General features: G+C 44.0%; 1 protein-coding gene across 1 annotated transcript in view; it reads right to left on the reverse strand.

Annotated features, from left to right (window-relative positions):
• Positions 1–6,853: 6,853 nt before the first annotated feature.
• The window catches only part of VOPP1 (VOPP1 WW domain binding protein), an 86,983-nt gene continuing 74,297 nt past the window's right edge, over positions 6,854–19,539 (reverse strand). The window contains exons 4-5 of the mRNA XM_084620304.1: positions 19,117–19,253; positions 6,854–11,500 (exon numbers count right to left, since the gene is read on the reverse strand). Coding sequence (XP_084476430.1) covers positions 11,319–11,500; positions 19,117–19,253 — 319 coding nt within the window. The 3' untranslated portion in view covers positions 6,854–11,318. The remainder of the gene's footprint in view (positions 11,501–19,116; positions 19,254–19,539) is intronic.

Raw genomic sequence — 19,539 nt, forward strand, 5'->3', positions numbered from 1 at the left:
CCATAGCCTAAGAACTGTTCTCAGGGGCCCTGATGATACTTAGTTCCTTTATAAAATGCTTTGAGGCTTACTGATGAAAAGCGCTAGCTATGTAAGAGCCAGGTATTATTGTATTCCATATACTACCTTCAGGTGGTGTGAAAAACTCTTGTTGGAATCAATAAGAGTTGCATGCTTGGATCAAGGGCAGCGTATGTTCCCTGCCAGTATACAAATACTCCAACGTAAGCCTCACAAAATAAGAACGGCCATACTGAATCAAACCAAAGGTCCATCTCGTCCAGTATCCTGTCTTCTGACAGACGACAATGCCAGGTGCCCAAGAGGGAATGAACAGAACAGGTAATCATCAAGAGATCCATTTCCTGTGGCCCACTCCCAGCCTTTGGCAAACAGAGGCTAGGGACACCATCCCTGTCCATCCTGGCTAATAGCCAGTGATGGACCTATCCTCCATGAACTTATCTAGTTCTTTTTTGAACCCTGTTATAGTCTTGGCCTTCACAACATCCTCTGGCAAAGAGTTCCACAAGTTGACTGTGTGCTGTGTGAAGATCCACAGGTTGACTATGCATGGTCTTTTTTCCCACTGTAGCTGAAGCCCTGACTAGAAATAACTACTAAGCCTACTGATAGTTTTTCTGAATACTGATAGTATTATGTGGAGTTTCAGCTGCACAAATTCCATTGTTTATAACTGGAATCACAAAGTTAAATCCATATATAGTGTTTTGAAAATGGACCCATTTGGGCTCGTCTACACTTGAAATGCTACAGCCGGAGAGGTTCTCCTGTCAGTGTAAGAAATCAACCTCCCCGAGTGGCAGGAGGCAGGGCAGTACTGTCTACACCGGCAGGTAGAGCAGTATAGCTATGTCTTTTGGGGTGTGGATTTTTCACATCTTTGAGAGCAGTTGCTATGCCCGTGTAAGTTTGCAGTGAAGACCAGCCCTTAGTTTATAGACTGTTTGTTTGCAAGGACGAGATTAGCAAACAATTTTTAAAGCTCTTTTGCCAGCCCCCACCCCAGCAGTCCATGCTCTGTAAAGGAGGTTCTAGTTAAAACAGCACCACGAGGTTTTTTTTGTGTTTCATATTTTTTTATTTGCTTTCTGAACAATATATAGTTCCACCTCCAAAGTTTTTCCACACTAGCATAACAAGCAGTGGGGCTTGAAAATTCACCTGTCCCTGCACTGTTTGTTCCTCAAGTGATAATGAACTGGTAGAGTTGGTGAGCCTGCTACTGGGGGAATTCCAACGAGAACAGGCATGGCTGTCACTGTCTTTTCCCTGTCATGGACTTAAATAGGAATTTTAATTAGAAGAATAAGTAAGTAATGTTAGATCTACTTCTTAACAGGACAAATGGAGCCCTGATAAAAGATGACTGAAGTCAGTGGAGTTACACCACGGTTAAATTTGGCCATGCTTGTTCTAGACTTTGGGGTAGAGCGGATGGGAGAGTGAAAAGGCAAGTGTGTGTAAGATCAGTATCATCCTGCCAGGTAAGAAGATGATGTCTTCAAGGGCTCAGTGTACTGTGCACGAGATATATAATTAAAAATATGAGGGGGGGATGTAACATATGTCCCTGTAGGTGGTAAACGGACTATACAAAGCAATTGAGCACAGGGTTCTTTTCCTTTGACCTTGGCAAGAAACTCCTGCCTCCCCTTCCTAAAGCAGGAGCCAGATGAACACCTGTTCTGATTCTCCTTTCACTCGCACTGATGTGAATTAGCAATAATTCAATTGAAATCAATCCTAAAAGTTGGAGATCATAGTTCAGAGGAGGGAAGTGAGGGAAGGGTGAGCTCAGGCAAGTCTCATTGGTAGTCATAGGGGCATTCCTGCCAGCTGGCACTCACAATCCCATTAGCAGCACGGCTCTGAAAGGGCTTTCCTCTTCTCCTCCTTGGCCAAGGTATGTTAACTGCATTCAAGCGCGAAGATGCTGGTCAGCACAAGCAGAAAACAAAGCAAAACATTATAAAGCTCCCATCTCTGATAACTTGACTACCCTCTCCATAGCTTTCCTAATTAACATGCAAGGAGCTTTGAGAACTTCGGATAGAAAGTGTGACAGAAGCACCATTTTTATTTTCGCTTAGTGCTGGAAGAGTGCTTAGCTCTTGCACCCATTTCCCCCTCCTTCCAACTTTGTGTGTGTGGGGGGGGGTGTTCGTATGTGTGTGCGCACACACACATTCTTGCTGACCTCCTAAACTGCAGTCTACCTGTGAGAGGGAAAGGGGAAGGTTATTGCAACAAGGACTAAAACTATTTCTCCTATTATGGTGCCCTGAAGATGATGGGCTTAGTGTGCAAGTAGCATATGGAATGAGCTCACACAATGTGCTCCAAAGCCTATTCACCTCTTCTGCTGCATAAGGCCTGGCCATAGTGTTTGGGGACATTAAGATAAGGAGTGTACTTCACCGGGATGGTTAGTGGCCCTGCTCCAGGTTATGAAAGTGTGGTGTGGACCAAAGAGCAACAGAAGGGGTGGGGGAAGCGCGGGGTGGTAGCCACAGGGCCCAGTTGGGGATGTGAAGGGGTGAGGACAAAGGGGGAGTAGGAATCCAACACAGGCCCAAGAAAGTTTATCCCAGATGCATAGTGTGATTAAAGAAAGAAAAGGAGTACCTGTGGCACCTTAGAGACTAACCAATTTATTTGAGCATGAGCTTTCATGAGCTATAAATAAATTGGTTAGTCTCCTAAGGTGCCACAGGTACTCCTTTTCCTTTTGCGAATACAGACTAACAGGGCTGTTACTCTGAAAAATGTGATTAAAGAACTTTTTCTTCTCTAGTTGTCGAGACGACATACCAGTCCAGTTTGGCAAACAGTGCCTGTAGGCTACAGCAGAATAGCACACTTACATATCACTTTACACTCAGCCACACACGTAGAACTTTACCTGCTGTCTCTGATCACAGTGGGGAATGTTAGGGTTACACAAGTTTATTACCTTGGTGCTAGAATCAAGGTCATTCATACTGGTGAACTGCAGTTAGGTCACCCTTTCCCCTCCCGCCGCCCCCACCCCCCCCCACACACACAATTCAACTGACAAACTCTGAGACCCAAAGAGAAGAAACGAGGCCAAGGCATCAGATGTTCCTGCTTGTAATGAGAAGTCAGGACCATTAACGATGAACATGCCTTATGGTGATTGCTTTTGTGCTTCAGTGAGCCCAAAGCTTCTTTCCTTCCAGTCATAGAATGTGGGGAAGTAGGAGATGGCGGGGCTCAGGGGTTGAAATGGATTTTCTGTCCAAAACAGGAGCAAGAGTTTTTATGCAGTTCAAAGCTTACAGTGCCTTTGACAAGCTGTTCCCTACTGGTTTTCTGACGATTCCTACATATGTCATTTGCCTCCCGGGTTTGCAGCTAGAACATGAAGGCCTAGCGTGGCTCAGTCAAAGGTCTAAAAAAAATGACTGGGTGAAGCCTTTAAAGCCAGAGGGGGCTATTTCCACCTCAGTGGGGTGACCCTGGGGATTTGTAGTCTGAGTAGCACTTGCCTTGAGCCCAACTATGAAGACATTTTAATCTTCTAAATAAGCATGTTTTACAAAGAGCAGAGAGGCTGGACAGAGATGCCCAAGGTGTCCTTTGGCTAAAAAAACCCCTGACAGTGCTTCCACCAGTGGCTAGTAGGGGAGAGGGAAGAGCTACAACGACGTTGCTCCTGTCATCATTCCCCCCACCTTTCATTTGCACACATATGCTTTTATATCTATCTATATAAAATACACACACACCCCCCTCTCCATCACCTGAACTGTAGCCAAATGTGGTCAATACCGCTGAGCTGCCATTCTTAAAGATGCCTTTGTGCCTGACTAGTCAGTAGCTGTGAGATCTGGTAAGGCTGTCGCATTAAAAAAAGGGGGTGGGGGTGGGCTGTGCATGACCAACAAAAAGGGGGTGGCTCAGTTCCCCACCTCTACAGGCTTTAGCTTGTCAAAAAAGGCTCTGTCACACCCATTGTTACCCACCTCGAATAACCCCCTGCACCCCCCCCCCAAGTTCTAATTTCCCTCACAACCTCTTGTCAAATTCTGCCGCTCCCCAAGTTGGCCTCACACCCAAACTTCAGATTCCCATCGCTGCCTTCCCAAAGCCCTCTCCTTCCTGGCACTGACTCCCCCAGCTGAATGCTTCAAATCCAGGACTAGAGAAGAGGAACCAGAGAGCCAAGGCTTTCTCATGAGGCAGGTACCACACGTTGGCTCTGTGCTCACCCACTCCCATAACCCAGTTTGGGCTTGTCAACCCCAGTCCTGCCATTCTTGCTGTGGTGAAGGAATCTGCCTTGCGCCCTCAGAATGTGATAGGCTCTTGGGACCTGAGCCACTATTGCTTCACATGGCCCATTAGCTGGATTGTGGGGTAACAGGGCACTGCACAGCTGGTGGGCCGCTCAGCTTGGGTAGACCTACAGGTGATAGGACTGCGTACCTACTGCCTAAAAATAGCAGTATAGCTGTGATAGGACAGGCTATATGCCGGACTACAGACCCGTCTGCCTCTCTTGGGTGGCTCGCCCTGGCTGCTAGCCATGCATTCATGCTCACACTGCTATATTTACATGCTAGCTCAACTATGTCAAGCTGGGCAGCACTCACCTCGCACCTAGACCTACCCAACTCTTGGGGGGCGGTGTGGGGGGTAGTGTTGCCCAGTCATATGCCTAGGTGCCTGGCCCTACTCTGGCCCTAGGCTCACCCCCCCCAGACCCCCCCCCCCCCCACGACCTGGGCAACAGCACGCGGTGCAGGATGGACAGAGCGGGTCACAGCCCGCTGGGCAGATGGACACCAAGAGAGGGTTGGGCAGGCCAGGCAGCTCACGAGCCCTGTCAGGGTTCCCCAGCCTGTGTGCCCATTGAGCCTTGTCATCTGGTGCCTGCTGAGTGGTAAGGGTTGGTGCCCCCCCCCACCGCAGGGTCCCAGCTCCAACTGGGCCCCAGTCCTGCCCTGAACCCCAGCTTCAGGCTCTTCTCCCCAGTTCTGTTGCTTCACCCATGTCCTGCGCTTCCCTTGGTCCTGCCCCCGCCAACTCCAGCCCTTAGCATCTGCCCCCACTCACGTGATGAGCTAGCACAGTCTGTCGTTGCCCACCCAAATTGCCACTCCTAGCTGGGGAGCACATCTCCGAGCTCTGATGTAGCTGCACCATTGGTTGGGTGGCTGAAGGCAGAGGCCTTGCTTGGTAGAAAAATGCAAGTTTGACAAATGTGTTTAGGCGGGGTAGCTGACTGGGAAGGAGTGCCATAGGTTTGCCTCATTTCTATCACATTTGCTTTCCTTAGGGAAGGCTAGATCCCTCTTCTTTTCAATCTAAAATTTAATTTTCAGCCTGCTATTTCTAGTTATTCCCTGATCAAGTCCACTTTGTCATTGCTGTTTACACTCTTTAGCTGTTTGTTAGACTATAAGCACATGTATGGTCCCACCCCCCCCCACCCCCCCATGCCAAGCTACACATGTAAGGGATGCATTTTTCAAAGGTACTTACGCTCCTAAGGATGCAAACAATCTGCTAATCCAGTTAGGTGCTTAATTCCCATTGATTTCAGTGACCACATTAAGCAGTTTTTGTAAATCCCACTGCAGGTTACAGTCACACTGGGGTTTCGGTGCTGCCTTACCCAACCCATAAGTATTCTATGGCTCCTCCATTTCTCATTGTGGGCATGAACCAAGATACCTAAGTCCAGACACCGGGCTCACGCCTGAGCAGTGCTATGCCCAAATGGCCCTTGTGCATCTAGCCCTAAGTGTCGACTCATAACGTTTCTTTTCCTGTGATGCAGGAGGAGCTGCTGCTCCCACCATCAAAGCACAGCCCCGCTCCTGCTCATTTTTCAGCTAGAGGCCTAAAACCAGAGCATTTTGGCTTTATTATTGGTCAGCAGTAAGCTTTGGCTTTCACACTTGCATTGAACTGTGGTCATTTCAGTGAATCACAGGAGCCAGACATGGAAAAGGTCTTCCAGGCAAATGTAGGTTTATTTCTCGGCCAGCACTGGCCCGTGCTTTCAAGGTTTTGTGCATAGATGGAGTATTCACCTCTTCACCTAGGAAACTAGTCTACAGCTGCTCACTGTCAGGGAGCATTCCCTATTCAGCATTACCTCATTATTTACCTTAATTTCATCCCCGCGGTCCTTATTATACCTCCTTGGAGCAACCTTCGTCACTTCTTTACATCCTTTCACAAAGCTGTAGGGCCTGACGGGCAGACTTCTTTCACTGCAGTGGAATTACAGAAGCACAGAATTCATGAAGCAGAGCAGCTACTCAGGCCCTTTGGCTTTTATCATGTAACTCCCTGGAGGCCCTGATTCTTCACTACTTCTCACTGTCAATTATGTTGATGCAAAATGGAAGTAAAACGCTCTCTCCCTTTAATGTGGGATAAACAACTGCAGAATGTCCAAGGCAAAGGAGAACGAGGCTCACAGCCCTTTATTTCTATTTAACCAATATGCAGAGTCTTAAGCAGAGGGGGAGAGGTTGGAAATAGGATCACAAAGCTCCCGAAGTATCTGGGCCTCCATGGCGTATCTCGGCATCTATGTTCTTGTTTTGTACAGAACTGAGCACGGGTTCAGTTCTCCATTAGTAATAAATAAATCCTTTAAATGCATCCCTCCCTCTCGCTACCTAATCACTTTTATTGCCCTTTTCTGTGCTCTGTTGCTTTAACAGAATGCAACTTAAATTGAACTTTCTATTGGACCCATTCTAAGCTAACAGCAGAAGCCGCAGGCAGTAGAAGGGCTAATTTCCCCCCCGCCACCATTCCCAAATCACCGTGGGCAAAAGAAGCAATAGACGCACCCAGATCAGTTTTATTTGGAATATATATGAAACATGACCCTATCAAAAGTTATAGGGTTTCTTTTTTCTCCCCTTTTTTCTTTTTTTAAAAATGAAAATAAAGGGAAACAAAATAAAAACCTAGAAACCAAAAGAAGAGAAATATCAGAGGAAAAGCATGCACGCAATCTGTAAACAAGTCCTAGATTTACCTACAGTGCTTCTGTGTTTTCAATTAAGTACCAAACAACTTCACTAGAACAGGAGTTTGACTTCATTGTAAGAGGTGGTTATAATCCCCTAACATTAATAAAGGAAACAATTGGATCACAGAAAAACTTCACCAGAAGTTGAATTTCAATACACAGCATAAGAGTCCACTGGAAAGGGTTCTACCCAATGTTATCGGAAAAACATCAGTTCTCTTAGACACATTTAATAATCTAAAAGGGTTTAACGACACCTATCTGCTCACATCATAGGGCCTAGTCCATTAAAGGAAAAAGAATCCCTGGATTCAGTTAAAAAAAAATAGTGTATACAGAGCCATATTATGTGATTGGCGGCAGCATTACAGTTAGTGTGCACACTAGTTTAGAAAATACATACAATTGAGCACTGCAGGTAATTGGGCCTTTTGACCATGTAATACATATATCTGAAATATTCATAGGGCCTGCATCGCAAACCCACGAGTAGCTGCTGTATCCTTACCACGAGCCCCGGCCAGGAAGAATATTTTAACAGTAATATCCTCAGACCACCATAATGTTGCTGCAATACTTTTGAAATGTATTTTTTTCTTCAGTGTTTCTCAATGTTGGTATCAATGCAAGGGTAATTGGGTGGAAGCCTCTGGCCTGTGTTATACAATTCCAACTAGCTTATCTAATGAGCCCTTCAGGCTTTAGATCTATTAAGCCCATGAGTAAGACTGCAATAGGAGAGTTCACTAAGGGCAAGAGTCTTCTCTCAGGTCTGCACTGCAGGTTTCCCCTCCAATATTCCGTGTAGGCACATAAGTCTCTGTGGAAAAACCATATGGGCAACAAGGAGATCTCAACAGTGGGTGATTAGGTCTCAATCCTGCAAACATTTATGTGCAATATTAATTTTCAGCCCCGAGTACTCACACTGAAGCCTCCTTGCTTAAAGTTAAGCATATAAGTGTTTGCAGGATCTGGCACCTTGGATACCATAGTGATCGGTGCTAGCAAGAGATGTGCAATGATAACGAGATTACAGTAAATTTAGATTCAGATAGGTTAGCTTAGTCAAGATCAGTTGGGTAGAGCAGAGAGGAATTTTGCCTTTCTTGTTTATATCATCACCCCAATATGACACACTAAGACAATCAAAAATATCACACAGAAGGTTTGGTTTGTTATTTAAAGCCAACTCCCTTTTAAATTTGCGAAAAAGAACAACTGAAAATATCAGAATTTGATTCGCTGATTTTTAATCTGCAAAGTAGACTTTAGGGATAAGCAAGAGATCAGGTCAAACTTCATGTTGGAATATAGCACTAAACACAGCACTACAGAAAGGAATGAGCTTTGCCATGTATTGTGAAATCTTACAGTCTCAGTAAGTACGAGTATCTCTTTTTACCCTAAAAAGATAAAGGGATTTGAATGTCACATTCACCACTTCTAAAACACATGTTGAACGTGAGCCAATATGGTCGGATATGATCTGATTTAACTTCCTATGGACTTTACTATAAGTGCAAGTACAAACACAAGGCTTGGTTCTAATCTCAAACCAGACGAACAGAACTGACTTTTCTGGAGTTCCTCTTGGTTTACACCAGTGTAAGCAGGCTTAGAAACATAGCCAGGCTCTTTGGGTTTGCCTATTTGATCATTTAATTCATAGCAAACTGGGGGTGTGAATCTACCCTGCACTGATCCACATTAACAACTCCTTAATGACTTTTGACCTACGCCCGTTTCAAAGATCAAAGTGTTCTATGGAACTGTTACTGTGCATCAGCAGTGTCCATGCGGACACTTACGACGCAGCAGGCTAATGCCGCTTGCCACAAACTAAACGTTTGTGTACACAAGCCCTTTTAAAGACTGTATTTAGAAAATGCAAAAACAGTCCAGCCTAACAGGTTAGCATTTTTAACCTGTCATCTTTATCCCTTCATTTATTTCTTCTTGAAATCAAGACTAATAGTTATATGCTGAGATGAAACCCAGTGCGAAGGGTAACAGAAATGCTACCACTGGCAGGAATCTTCTGCTTATATTTTATTTGCTAAACAAGTTTAATCCTTTCCTTTGGGCAAAATCTTGATCCAGTTTAAATCAATGGCAAATCTCCCCTTGACTCCAGTGGAACTGAGATTTGGCCCCTTATGACTTCCTGCAAATCATCCACTGGAGTCTATGAAATGTGTTTCTGTGACTAAGAATTCTACCTCCAATCCCAGACTGGTAAATTACACACCATGGGCTTTGGTGAATGTAACACAATTCAAATGGATGCAATTTCAGTGTATTTATAGCAGGCCAATTCCTCCCAGTTTGTCAGGGTTGTACTGGAATGGGCCCAGAAAGTATTTTCTTCCAGATGTCACACAAGTGTTTATTCTCAACAGAAATTGCGGCTGAGTTAGGACTGCTGGATTTGATCCTTCGAAGGGTAGTTCCACTCGGAAAAGGGACTAAAAAGAGGACGGGGGGGTTCCCGGGTTTATCGGTGCTCGGTATTTTCTGTACTTCAGGTGTGCAGTTTCCAAGCAAAAAGATGTTGTTCTCTGATTGTTAGCCCTGCAAACTCTGAGACCCAAATTCTCACAAATTATCCCCAGTGATAAAGGCTCTGTAGGCTAAATAAGGCCCGCAACTACTTCTGTGCAATGCAGATGTCTTGGGAGTATGTGCTCAGTTACACATGGGCACCCTCAGGCATCCAATGGGATGGCCCCCTGTAACTAATTGGAAGTTAAATAAACATTTCTATAGGTCTTGTGCCAGAAGTTCATAGTTGAGGTGGTTCTTCAGTTCTAACAGCAAAAAAAAGCACCATACTTTAATTGGAAACAATCAAAATAAGTGGGAAAATATCTGCAAAAACAACCATTCATAAACACCTCAGGAGAAAAGGTTTTGTTTGTTTGAAGATATTGGGTAGTGGCCACTGCCACTCAAACAACCTCTGAGAAGTATGAGGCAAATACAAATGGGGACATTTTCAGCATGATGAATAGGGACTTGTCTGCAAGTGGTAGTTGCATGGCCAAAGTGTCCCTGCATTAGGCTCAGAAGCAACCCTTAAACATATGTCCCAGTAAGCTACTGCGCTTAAACCATTGTTAAGAGAAGATTTTCAAATCTCTTGATTGGAGAAGACAGCACCCTTTCATGCTCTCTCTGTGGCTATAAGACAATAACCAAAACCAGTGAGCTAACGTGCTGTATGGAACAAGGACCCAGTCATCACCCAGTGAAGTCGATGACAAAACTCCCAGGGGCTTCAAAGGGAGCACGATTGGGACCCAAGGCCCAGATGTAAGTACAGTGCCTAAATACCTTGAGGATCTGGGCCTAAGTTCCCATTTTTTCCATTTTAACTTTAGGCCAGAAAACTCTTGTGTATTGAAATATTTCTAAGTAGTTTCTCTACAAGTGTAGATATGTAGCTGGGAGCTGATAACATTTTCCCTGCCACACACAGGTCTGTGTAACATTTAGATCATCAACTATATTTTACAATCTCATCCTTGGCAACAACAACAAAAAAAAACCCTCTCCAGAAAGTGTCAAAAGAAGAAGAGGAGCCAGGCTTAGGTGGCAAGTTCAGAGTCCAGGTGCAGGTGGAAACATTGCAGACCTGCTCATTCATGATTTCTTGGACCCACATCTTTTATAGAAGTGAAGCTCTCAAGTGGGACTCGTTCCAAACAGAACCCACTGCCATGACTTGACTTACTCGCTCACTCAATGGCTTCCATAACATCCTGTCCCTTTTCTGTGTCTCAGAACAGAGCTTTCCTAGAAAACCACAGACCATGAGGTTGGTGGTCACACTTCTCATAAATATCTAACCCTGACTCTTTCCTCCAACTCACTCCTTCTCTCCTTTCTACTCTAGTAGAATACCACATTCATCTACCGGGTTTTAGGAGAGTGTGCATCACTTTGTGGTTGCATAAAGCTGCTACCGTATTTTGCCACAATGCATTAATATACACCTTTGGAACAATAAATAAAGGGAAAACGTACTGGATTTAAATATAGGTTTCCATTAAAAGCATTTAAAAGACCTTGCTTTAGTTTGAATACATCAAAATGAAAATTCACCCCCTACTACAAAAAAAATCATCCCTTGCAAGTAATGTTAATGGGGAGTGTGTGTAGGGAGAGTTAGAGAACTAGCAAGTGTTCGGATGGGCAGAGGCCCTCTACCCCAGTCACTTTGCAATGGCACCTGCTTCTCACAGAGTCAGGTAACAGAGCTGCCGAGTTGTTACGTGGAGGATTTCACCACCTGCTCATATGGGGGTGGGGGTGCGTTGCAGTAAGAGGGTGGAGGTGGGTACACTGGATTCCCTGGTGGGGAGTTGGGCTGGACATGGAAAGCCATAGCCATGGGGTTCATCACAGGTCCTCCTGGATCCGTGTAGTATGGCATCCCTGGTTGCTGTGATCCTAAAAGAAATGGAGCAAAAATACATTAATTTACAAGGCAACGGTAAATTTACAAAAGACAGGCTAGTATGATGCTGCTCCAATGCTGGGGAAAGCACAGATATGCTCTTCTCTAAAGGCAAATGATATATAGTAGGTTTTAACTGAAGTTTGTGACACATGGCCAAGACAATGTACAAAAGTTGTTTCCATCTGACGGCTGCCCAGTCACATGAGGTTGGTGGTCTCAGTCCAGTGGGCAGCGGTTGACACCATAACAAATCACCCTCACACTTACTAGCATCCTGGCTGGGAGTCTCAGAAGACAACTGAAGGACTGAATGGACCCAGAGACGGAACTACCTTTCACCCCCTAAAGGTGCTTTCTCCAGATCACATGCACTGGGGATGCTTGCCCAGTCACTGCTTCTTCTGTGGATAGAAGTGTTCACTTTCCAGGGCTGTTGAACCTGCACCAAATTTAGGAGCACTAAATTCACTTTGTAGAGAAAATACACCATAGGATCTCAGCCTACACTCAGAGCCTTTAACGCATGTACTCTATATTCAGTTGCCTGCGGATACTGTTTGAATACAGTAAGGACATATCCCCAAGGATAAATCCCCAAGATCCCCAAGAAAAATGAGATGGAAACCCTAGAACATGTATTAATGTACTTAGCTGTATCAGCAAGAAACAACATTCCGATCAGCAAACATTAAGGGCCCAATTAATACCAACATGCTTGCTAATAAGGCTGTTCTGTGATTCTTCACTAACCTAATTGCAACATCTTTGACATGAGCAATTAGCGTAGGCCAGAGAGAACAGAGAACAAACATGGTTGCTCTAGGCCCAAGGAAACTTTGATTCCATTGACATGCTGTCAGTTCATTTAGGCACAAAACTTCAACTAGCTCAAAGGGAAAAAAACGTAAACACACAACCAAAGTAATATCAAAGAACATATTAATAAATCATTACACCTAATGACAAAGGAGAGTAAGTCACTAAAAGCAGCATTTTGAATATGATGAAAAAGAAGCATTAGTCAAACACCAAGCTACTGCCTGGAAAGTATGATGATTAGTATTATATTACAGTAGTGTCTAGAGGCCCCAGCTGAGATCAGGAGCCCACTGTGTCAGGTGCTATACAAAGACTTCGTAATACACAGTCCAATAGGTGCTGGAACTAAGGGTGCACGGGTGCTGCAGCACCCACTGGCTTGAAGTGGTTTCCATTATATGCCGGGTTTACAGTTTGGTTCAATGGTTCTCAGCACCCCCACTATATAGATTGTTCCAGCACCCCTGCACAGTCTGTGCCTCAAAGTGTTTAAATCTAAACAGACGATGGCTTGGAGGTGGAAGGCAGAGGCACAGAGACGTGAAGTGATCTGTCTGAGCGCAAACAGAAAGCCAGTGGCAGAGCCAGGAACAGAACCTAGGATGTCCACGTCCCAATCCAGCGCCCCACCCACAACGCCTCTCAATTGCAGTAATTAGAACTGGTAGTAAAAATTCCAATGACATTTTTTTCCATTGAAATTTGAAGATTCAGTAAAATCAAATTGCTTTGCAGAGCTGGTTCGATTTCACGCAAGTCCTATTGGAAACCTTTTTGGATACCTGCCAGCGTGTCCACCTGGCTCTGCAGTAGTCCGCATGCCTCAGAACTGGGGGAACCCAGGGCTTCCAGGGCCTGGGGCTCCCAGGCAGTCTGCCAGACAGACATGTATCCATGTACCTTTGTCTCCTTGTTCTTTGTACTCCCCCACTGATCTGTCTATATCCATCTGTTGTCTCTTGTCGCATACTTAGATCGTAAGCATGTTAAGGCAGGGGCTGTCTTTTTGTTATGTTTGTAGAGTGCCTAGCACTATGGGGTACTGAAGCTCCTCAGCACTATGGTAACAAATAACACCACCACCATCACTAGACAAGATGGAGAGCTGGGGGTCGGTAGTTTTCTGCGTGGCAAATAGAAAGATGGGATTAGATAGTACTGATTCTAGGCAAACGTTCTAAGGCTTCATCCATCTTTCCATTTACTTCACTGCCACAAGCCCTTCCTCCCCTCCCCTGGCACAATGCCCACTAGCAAACATTCATTCCTAAGGGAATAAATTATATTCCTGGTGATAGCTACCTGAAAATTAGCAAGTTTAACCAAAGATGATATTATAGCCAAATCTGAGTAAAAATACCTCTTTAAGATGGAGCCTCCTTACAGTGGTGCAAGAATTCACACTGCAACGGATCACAGGCAGTTTAGAGCTATAATCATCAAACTTCCTTCTGTCTGGATCCATGCAGCATGACAAGAACAGCAAGGGCCACATTTTCAAAGAAGGGACCACTGGATGTACCTACCTATCAGCTGAGCCTGCCAAATGCTGTATGAGCACGTCAGTTGGCATTTGTGCATGCCAGGGTGGGGTTCTATGAGAGAATACACACACTGTTTCAGGTGCATCTGTGATTCTTCCTTGGGCAGACTGGCCCCAAGAGATCTAAGCCAGTACACCCAGAAAAGCTGAACAGCCCAGACCTGCTGCTGGTTAACTATCTCCTCTCAGGGCCTGATCCAACTTCCATTTTGTGTTTTGCAAATTGCTTTTGGGAGAGGTTTTGGTACTAATTTGCCGACATTGATTTTGTTTGCCCCCGTCAGATATGCTACAATTACAAATAAATAGCTTTGGGGGTTTGCTTTTCTTATTACTTTATTTTTAAACCAAGATCTTTGTCTAAAATCTTCCAAGATACAGAAAAATGCACCTGGTATTTTACAATGTACTGAATGGTGCTGCCTCTTGGACTGCATCTCAAGCTCACAAGCCCCCTTTAAGACAGACAAGTGTGAAGCCCAATCCAGCTCCAGCTGAAGTCAATACAAGTCTCATTAATATTACGGGACAGGATTTCTTAGCACAGAGTAAGATTAAGAAATGTTGAATTCACAAGGCACTTCATTCATCACATGCCAATAATGAAATCTGGGCCCAGAACAACATGGAAATTTATGATCAAATGAAAAACTATGTGGTACCCAGAGAATCAGAGACATTATACTCCCATTAAGAATGACTGGAGATAGGCTTCAAACTCTAGATATCATAATGATCATAATAGGATAAGAATGGCCATACTGGGTCAGACTAGTTTCCTATCTCTGATAGTGGCCAATGCCAGAAGTTTCAGAGAGAAGGAACAAAACAGGGCAATTTCAAGTGATCCATCCCCTGTCGTCCAGTCCCAGCTTCTGGCAGTTGGAGTTTTAGGGACACATGGAACATGCAATTACGTCCCTGACCATGTTGGCTAATAGCCATTGATGGTTCTATCCTCCACGAACTTATCTAATTCTTTTTTAAATCCAGTTATACTTTTAGCCTTCACAAAATTCCCTGTAATGAGTTCCATAGGTTGACTGTCCATTGTGTGAAGAAGTACTTCCTTGTGTTTATTTTAAACTAGCTGCCTATTAATTTCATTGGGTGGCCCTTGCTTCTTGTGTTATGTGAAGGAGTAAACAACACTTCCCTATTCACTTTCTCCATCCCATTCATGATTTTATAGACCTCCATCATAAATCTCTTTAACTGTCTCTTTTCTAAGTTGAACAGTCCCCGTCTTTTTAATCTCTCCTTATATGGAAGCTGTTCCATACCCCTAGTCATTTTTGTTGCCATTCTTTACACCTTTTCCAATTCTAAATGTTTTTTGTTTTTGAGATGGGGTGACCAGAACTGCATGCAGTATTCAAGATGTGGCCCTACCATGGATTTATACAGTGGCATTATGATATTTTCTGTTTTATTATCTACCCCTTTCCTAATGGTTCCAAGCATTCCATTTTCATTTTTGACTGACGCTGCACATTGAGCAGATCTTTTCAGGGAACTATCCATGATGACTCCAAAATTTCTGATCAATAAAAATCTACTGAATATAGTCTCAGCAATTAAAAAGTTATGCCCTCTAGGAATTTTGCAGGGTTTGTCTGTGGGAATACATCAAGTTCTTTCCTCCTCTCTCTCTTTTTTCATGGCAAAGCTGAGTTAACAGAACGAAGTGGTCAAGGAGCAGCAGTTTCTCCTCGGTGCCTTGCTTCCTACTTTGTAAGGAAAGCAGCCCCCATGGATTTTCCATTTGATCACCAATTTCCATGCCTCAGTGGCCTGGGGATTCAGTATGACAACAGGATGGAACCCAGAGATACCTTGAAGCGTTACACACTACTTAATGCTTTTTCAGAGTGAGTTTTTATTCCCTAAGTATCAAAGCGAGATGGGCCTAAGCCATAAGCTGCTGATCCAAACATCCATGGAGCTTGCAGTGTCTGGATCTTGCATTTGGCCCATTCAGGGGTTAAGGTTAGGGGAAGCAAGTTGGGAGCACAACTCCTTCCCTGCAAACAGATAGGAGTGCTTCTTCTCCATCCTGCCTTGGGTGAGTAGCACTTCCCAGACAGCTTCCTCTCTTCCTTTGCTGGGCAATGAAAGCTCCTGCCCAGTTTCTATCCAATGTAACCACTGGTCCCATTATAGAAATGGAGTCGAGCCCTAGAGATTGGATTGGGAACTGGATCCAAACCCAAACTTCCCTAAAGTGCAGGGGTGTTTGGGCCTATGTCTACGATTACAGCAGTGTTATTTTTCTTAAGTATTTTGCCACAAAGCTGGTGCTTGCACATTTCAGCATTTTTGCTCACTTTTCCTTCCACAAAGGAAACTCGGGCAAGGAGTGGGGGAACTCCTTGCATTTTGCAATTATTATTGTTAAAATGTCTTGCATAACTACATCATAGTAACCAATTTATTTCCACACTGGTATTCAGATCAGTGATACTTTCAATAAACCCAATAGCAAAATAAGGGCTGGATCCTGACCTTCTTGCAGGATCAAATCCCAGGTGTTTACTTTTATTGTTTAGTATATCAGAACTATTCAAGCCCATTAGACCTTCAAAAATGGAGTGCTAAGCAGCCACAAATCCATTGGACTTGATGCGAGTCGTAGGTGCTCAGCACCTCTCAGGCCCGAGCTGTGCTTTATTTTAAAGGACAAGCATGGTCAGAAACGCAGAAGAATTCAAAGTAGCTGGGACTGAGACTCATATGAGAGAGACTGAGAAAGCACTTAATTTGTAAGTACCTAATCTAAAGCGCACCAAAGCCAATGGGAAAGACTCCCATTGATTTCGACGGGCTTTTGATCAGACCTTAAGATTTTTAAAAAAATTAAAATCATGTGGCATAAGTAGGACATTAAAAGACTTAACTAGATAGCTATTTTCTATTTCCACATGACTTCTGCCATGTGTGGATCATTAAGAATCATTAAACATACTTGCCAATCCAGCCATGTGATCCAACCTCTGGGTTATTTCCAAGACTTATAATATTTTTTTAAAATTTTTTCCTATCATCTCAGGAAAGAACTACCTAAACTATCTCATTAGGAAAAAGTGTGATTGGTAAACAAAATATGAGTGTGTGTTTTTTCACACTGAATGGAATGTCCTATGCATTTAACACATTTAACAAATGAAAGAAAGAAATACCTTAAAGAGAAAAATAAAAATAAAAGGGAGTGTCTGGGAGTATGAGTGAGGGGGAATCCTTTTTTATGACACAGTTAGCTCTCTGACTGAAAGAGAGTATGTATGCATATGCATAAGGATGTGGATAACACTGAGCAGGGGTATTTCCAGAACTTATGCAGTGTATCTGTGTAGAGTAGGATATGGTAGAGGTTGGAAAGTCTGAACTTAAACTCTCTGTGTGACCTGCTGTTTGTGATTATGTGACTGGTTGGAACATTTTCAATTAACCTTTTTTCATTGAAATATGCTGCTTTGTTGAAGCTGAAATGTTTTGCGAAGATGTATAAATTTTGACAAAGTTTTCATCAGGAAAGTTTCTGAGGTTCAGAGTGGACTCACCAGTCACTTTCAGAGAAAGAGAGACCCCAAATGAAACCCTGACCTTTCCAATTGGAAGACAGATGTTTTGACACAATATCTGTTTTGTGAAAATGTTGGAAACATTTTGGTTCCATTCCAATGCAGAACGACAAATTTTGAAACCTAGAAAGCTGTCAAGAAATGGAATAATAATCCTGCAGCCAGCTCTATCTGTGAGGCAATGTACTCCAGGTTGGGAGCAGAGGGATGCCTTAGGGTATGTCTACACTGCAGCTGGGCGTGTGATTTGCAGCTCGCATTCACGTACCTGTGCTAGCTGTACTCTAGCTAGCTAAAAATAGCAGTGAGGATGTATCAGTGTGAGCTTTAGCATGGAGTGCACAAGTCTGTCTGACCTTCGTGGGTACAGACTCGCTTGTGCAGCTGACGTGAAGCCCACACCACCATATCCTCACTGCTATTTTGAGCTAGCTAGAGTCCAGCTAGCATGGGTATGACTACATGAGCAGCCATTCACACCCATAGCTGCAGTGTAGATATACCCTTAGGGAGGGGGAGAGGAGTCAAAATCTCTTCACCAGGTATGTTGATGCTCATGGATATGGAGTGGTGTGGGCAGTGAGCAAGGTGTATATAAAAGTGTCTCCGTTGTGGCTGCCAGAGTGTGACAGGTACGTGTGGGTGTGAATTTAGGTACAGCTGCAGACCCATCATCTGCAGCTAGAGAGGGTCTCGTAACTGGAGGGGACCGGGTTCAAGAAGTCCCACAGAGCATGCATGCCCTCTGAAGGGCTCTCTGGGTGGGACTGTTTAGGGGACAGGATAGGGGTAGGCTGGGGGGAATGGAGGAGCTAGTTGATCCACTACTGTACAGATCCTTCAGACTTCCTCAAAATCATAGTTTGACAATTGAAAAATGCTGAGACTGATAAGGAAGAAGTAGCGTTTTCCACTTCTAAAGCAGTATTCCGTAACATGGAGGGCACAGCAAAAATGGAAAAACCACAGTTAGGTTATACTGCAGAAGGAAAATATTTGGTTGTTTCATTCTGGCAAAGGTATTTTCTAGTATATTGTAACAACTATGGAAAACCGTTCCTTATTATTCATATAAAAGAGGGACATCATTGCTAATGTGGCATTGACTACTGCTCTGCGTATGTTGCAATGGGATTAATTGTTTTCCTATCTTGTTTGCATTCATGGAGATAAGTTACAAAACCAGTGGGGGAAGAATTGTCTAGAAGGGATTAGTAAAAGAAATGCAAAAATTCTTTTGAAAGAGAATTGTGAGCACTGTGATTGCCTTTCTGTTCATTCTTCTGAAGCACCTGGCCACGGTCAGAATACAAAAAGAACAGGAGGACTTGTGGCACCTTAGAGACTAACCAGTTTATTTGAGCATGAGCTTTCGTGAGCTACTTCATCGGATGCATTCAGCTCACTTCATCGGATGCATTCAGAATACAGGATACTAGGCTAGATGGACCATTGGTCTGACCCATTCTTATCTCCTACTGGATCTCGGTAGTACTGGTGTACATTCAAAACCGGCGCAACATACTTGAAGCGGAATTGGAACCCACATCACCTGTGGTGAATTAAACTAGTGCAACAGCTACTCCTAGCTAAAATCACACCTTTTTAAAACGTTTCCTGTGCACACAGAAGAAATTAGGCTAGCAGAGAAGTAGTCTCTAACCTGCTGCGGTGTTGGCTGGTTGTCTGGTGTAGGATACATTAAAAGTAGGTTCTTCTCCGAGTGGCGGAGGGTACATCCGCCTTCGGATGAAGAAACCAGCTCCGCAGCAGAACAGGACGCCCATCATCAGAAGGAACCTGAGCCAAAGGAGGAGGAAAAGTCAAACTTGGAGATGGCATCCATCTAAAGTGCAGGGTCCCAGGGAGCTGGGGTTGTTGAAAGATTCATAGATAAGAGAAACCAAGATCGTTACCCTCTAACTATCAGCTACCATATGCTGTTATCAGGATTTTCTGAAAATATTATTCCTTGAAAGCAGGACCGCACACACTGAGACACCTCTGTATGGCAGCACGTAGTTGCTATTTCTAAAGTGACTGAGGAGATTTTGGTCTTAGGAGTGTTTTTATTCATACAGTGGTT

The sequence above is a fragment of the Lepidochelys olivacea genome, assembly GCF_965140295.1.
Source record: "Lepidochelys olivacea isolate rLepOli2 genome assembly, chromosome: 2".
NCBI classification, from domain to species: domain Eukaryota; kingdom Metazoa; phylum Chordata; order Testudines; family Cheloniidae; genus Lepidochelys; species Lepidochelys olivacea.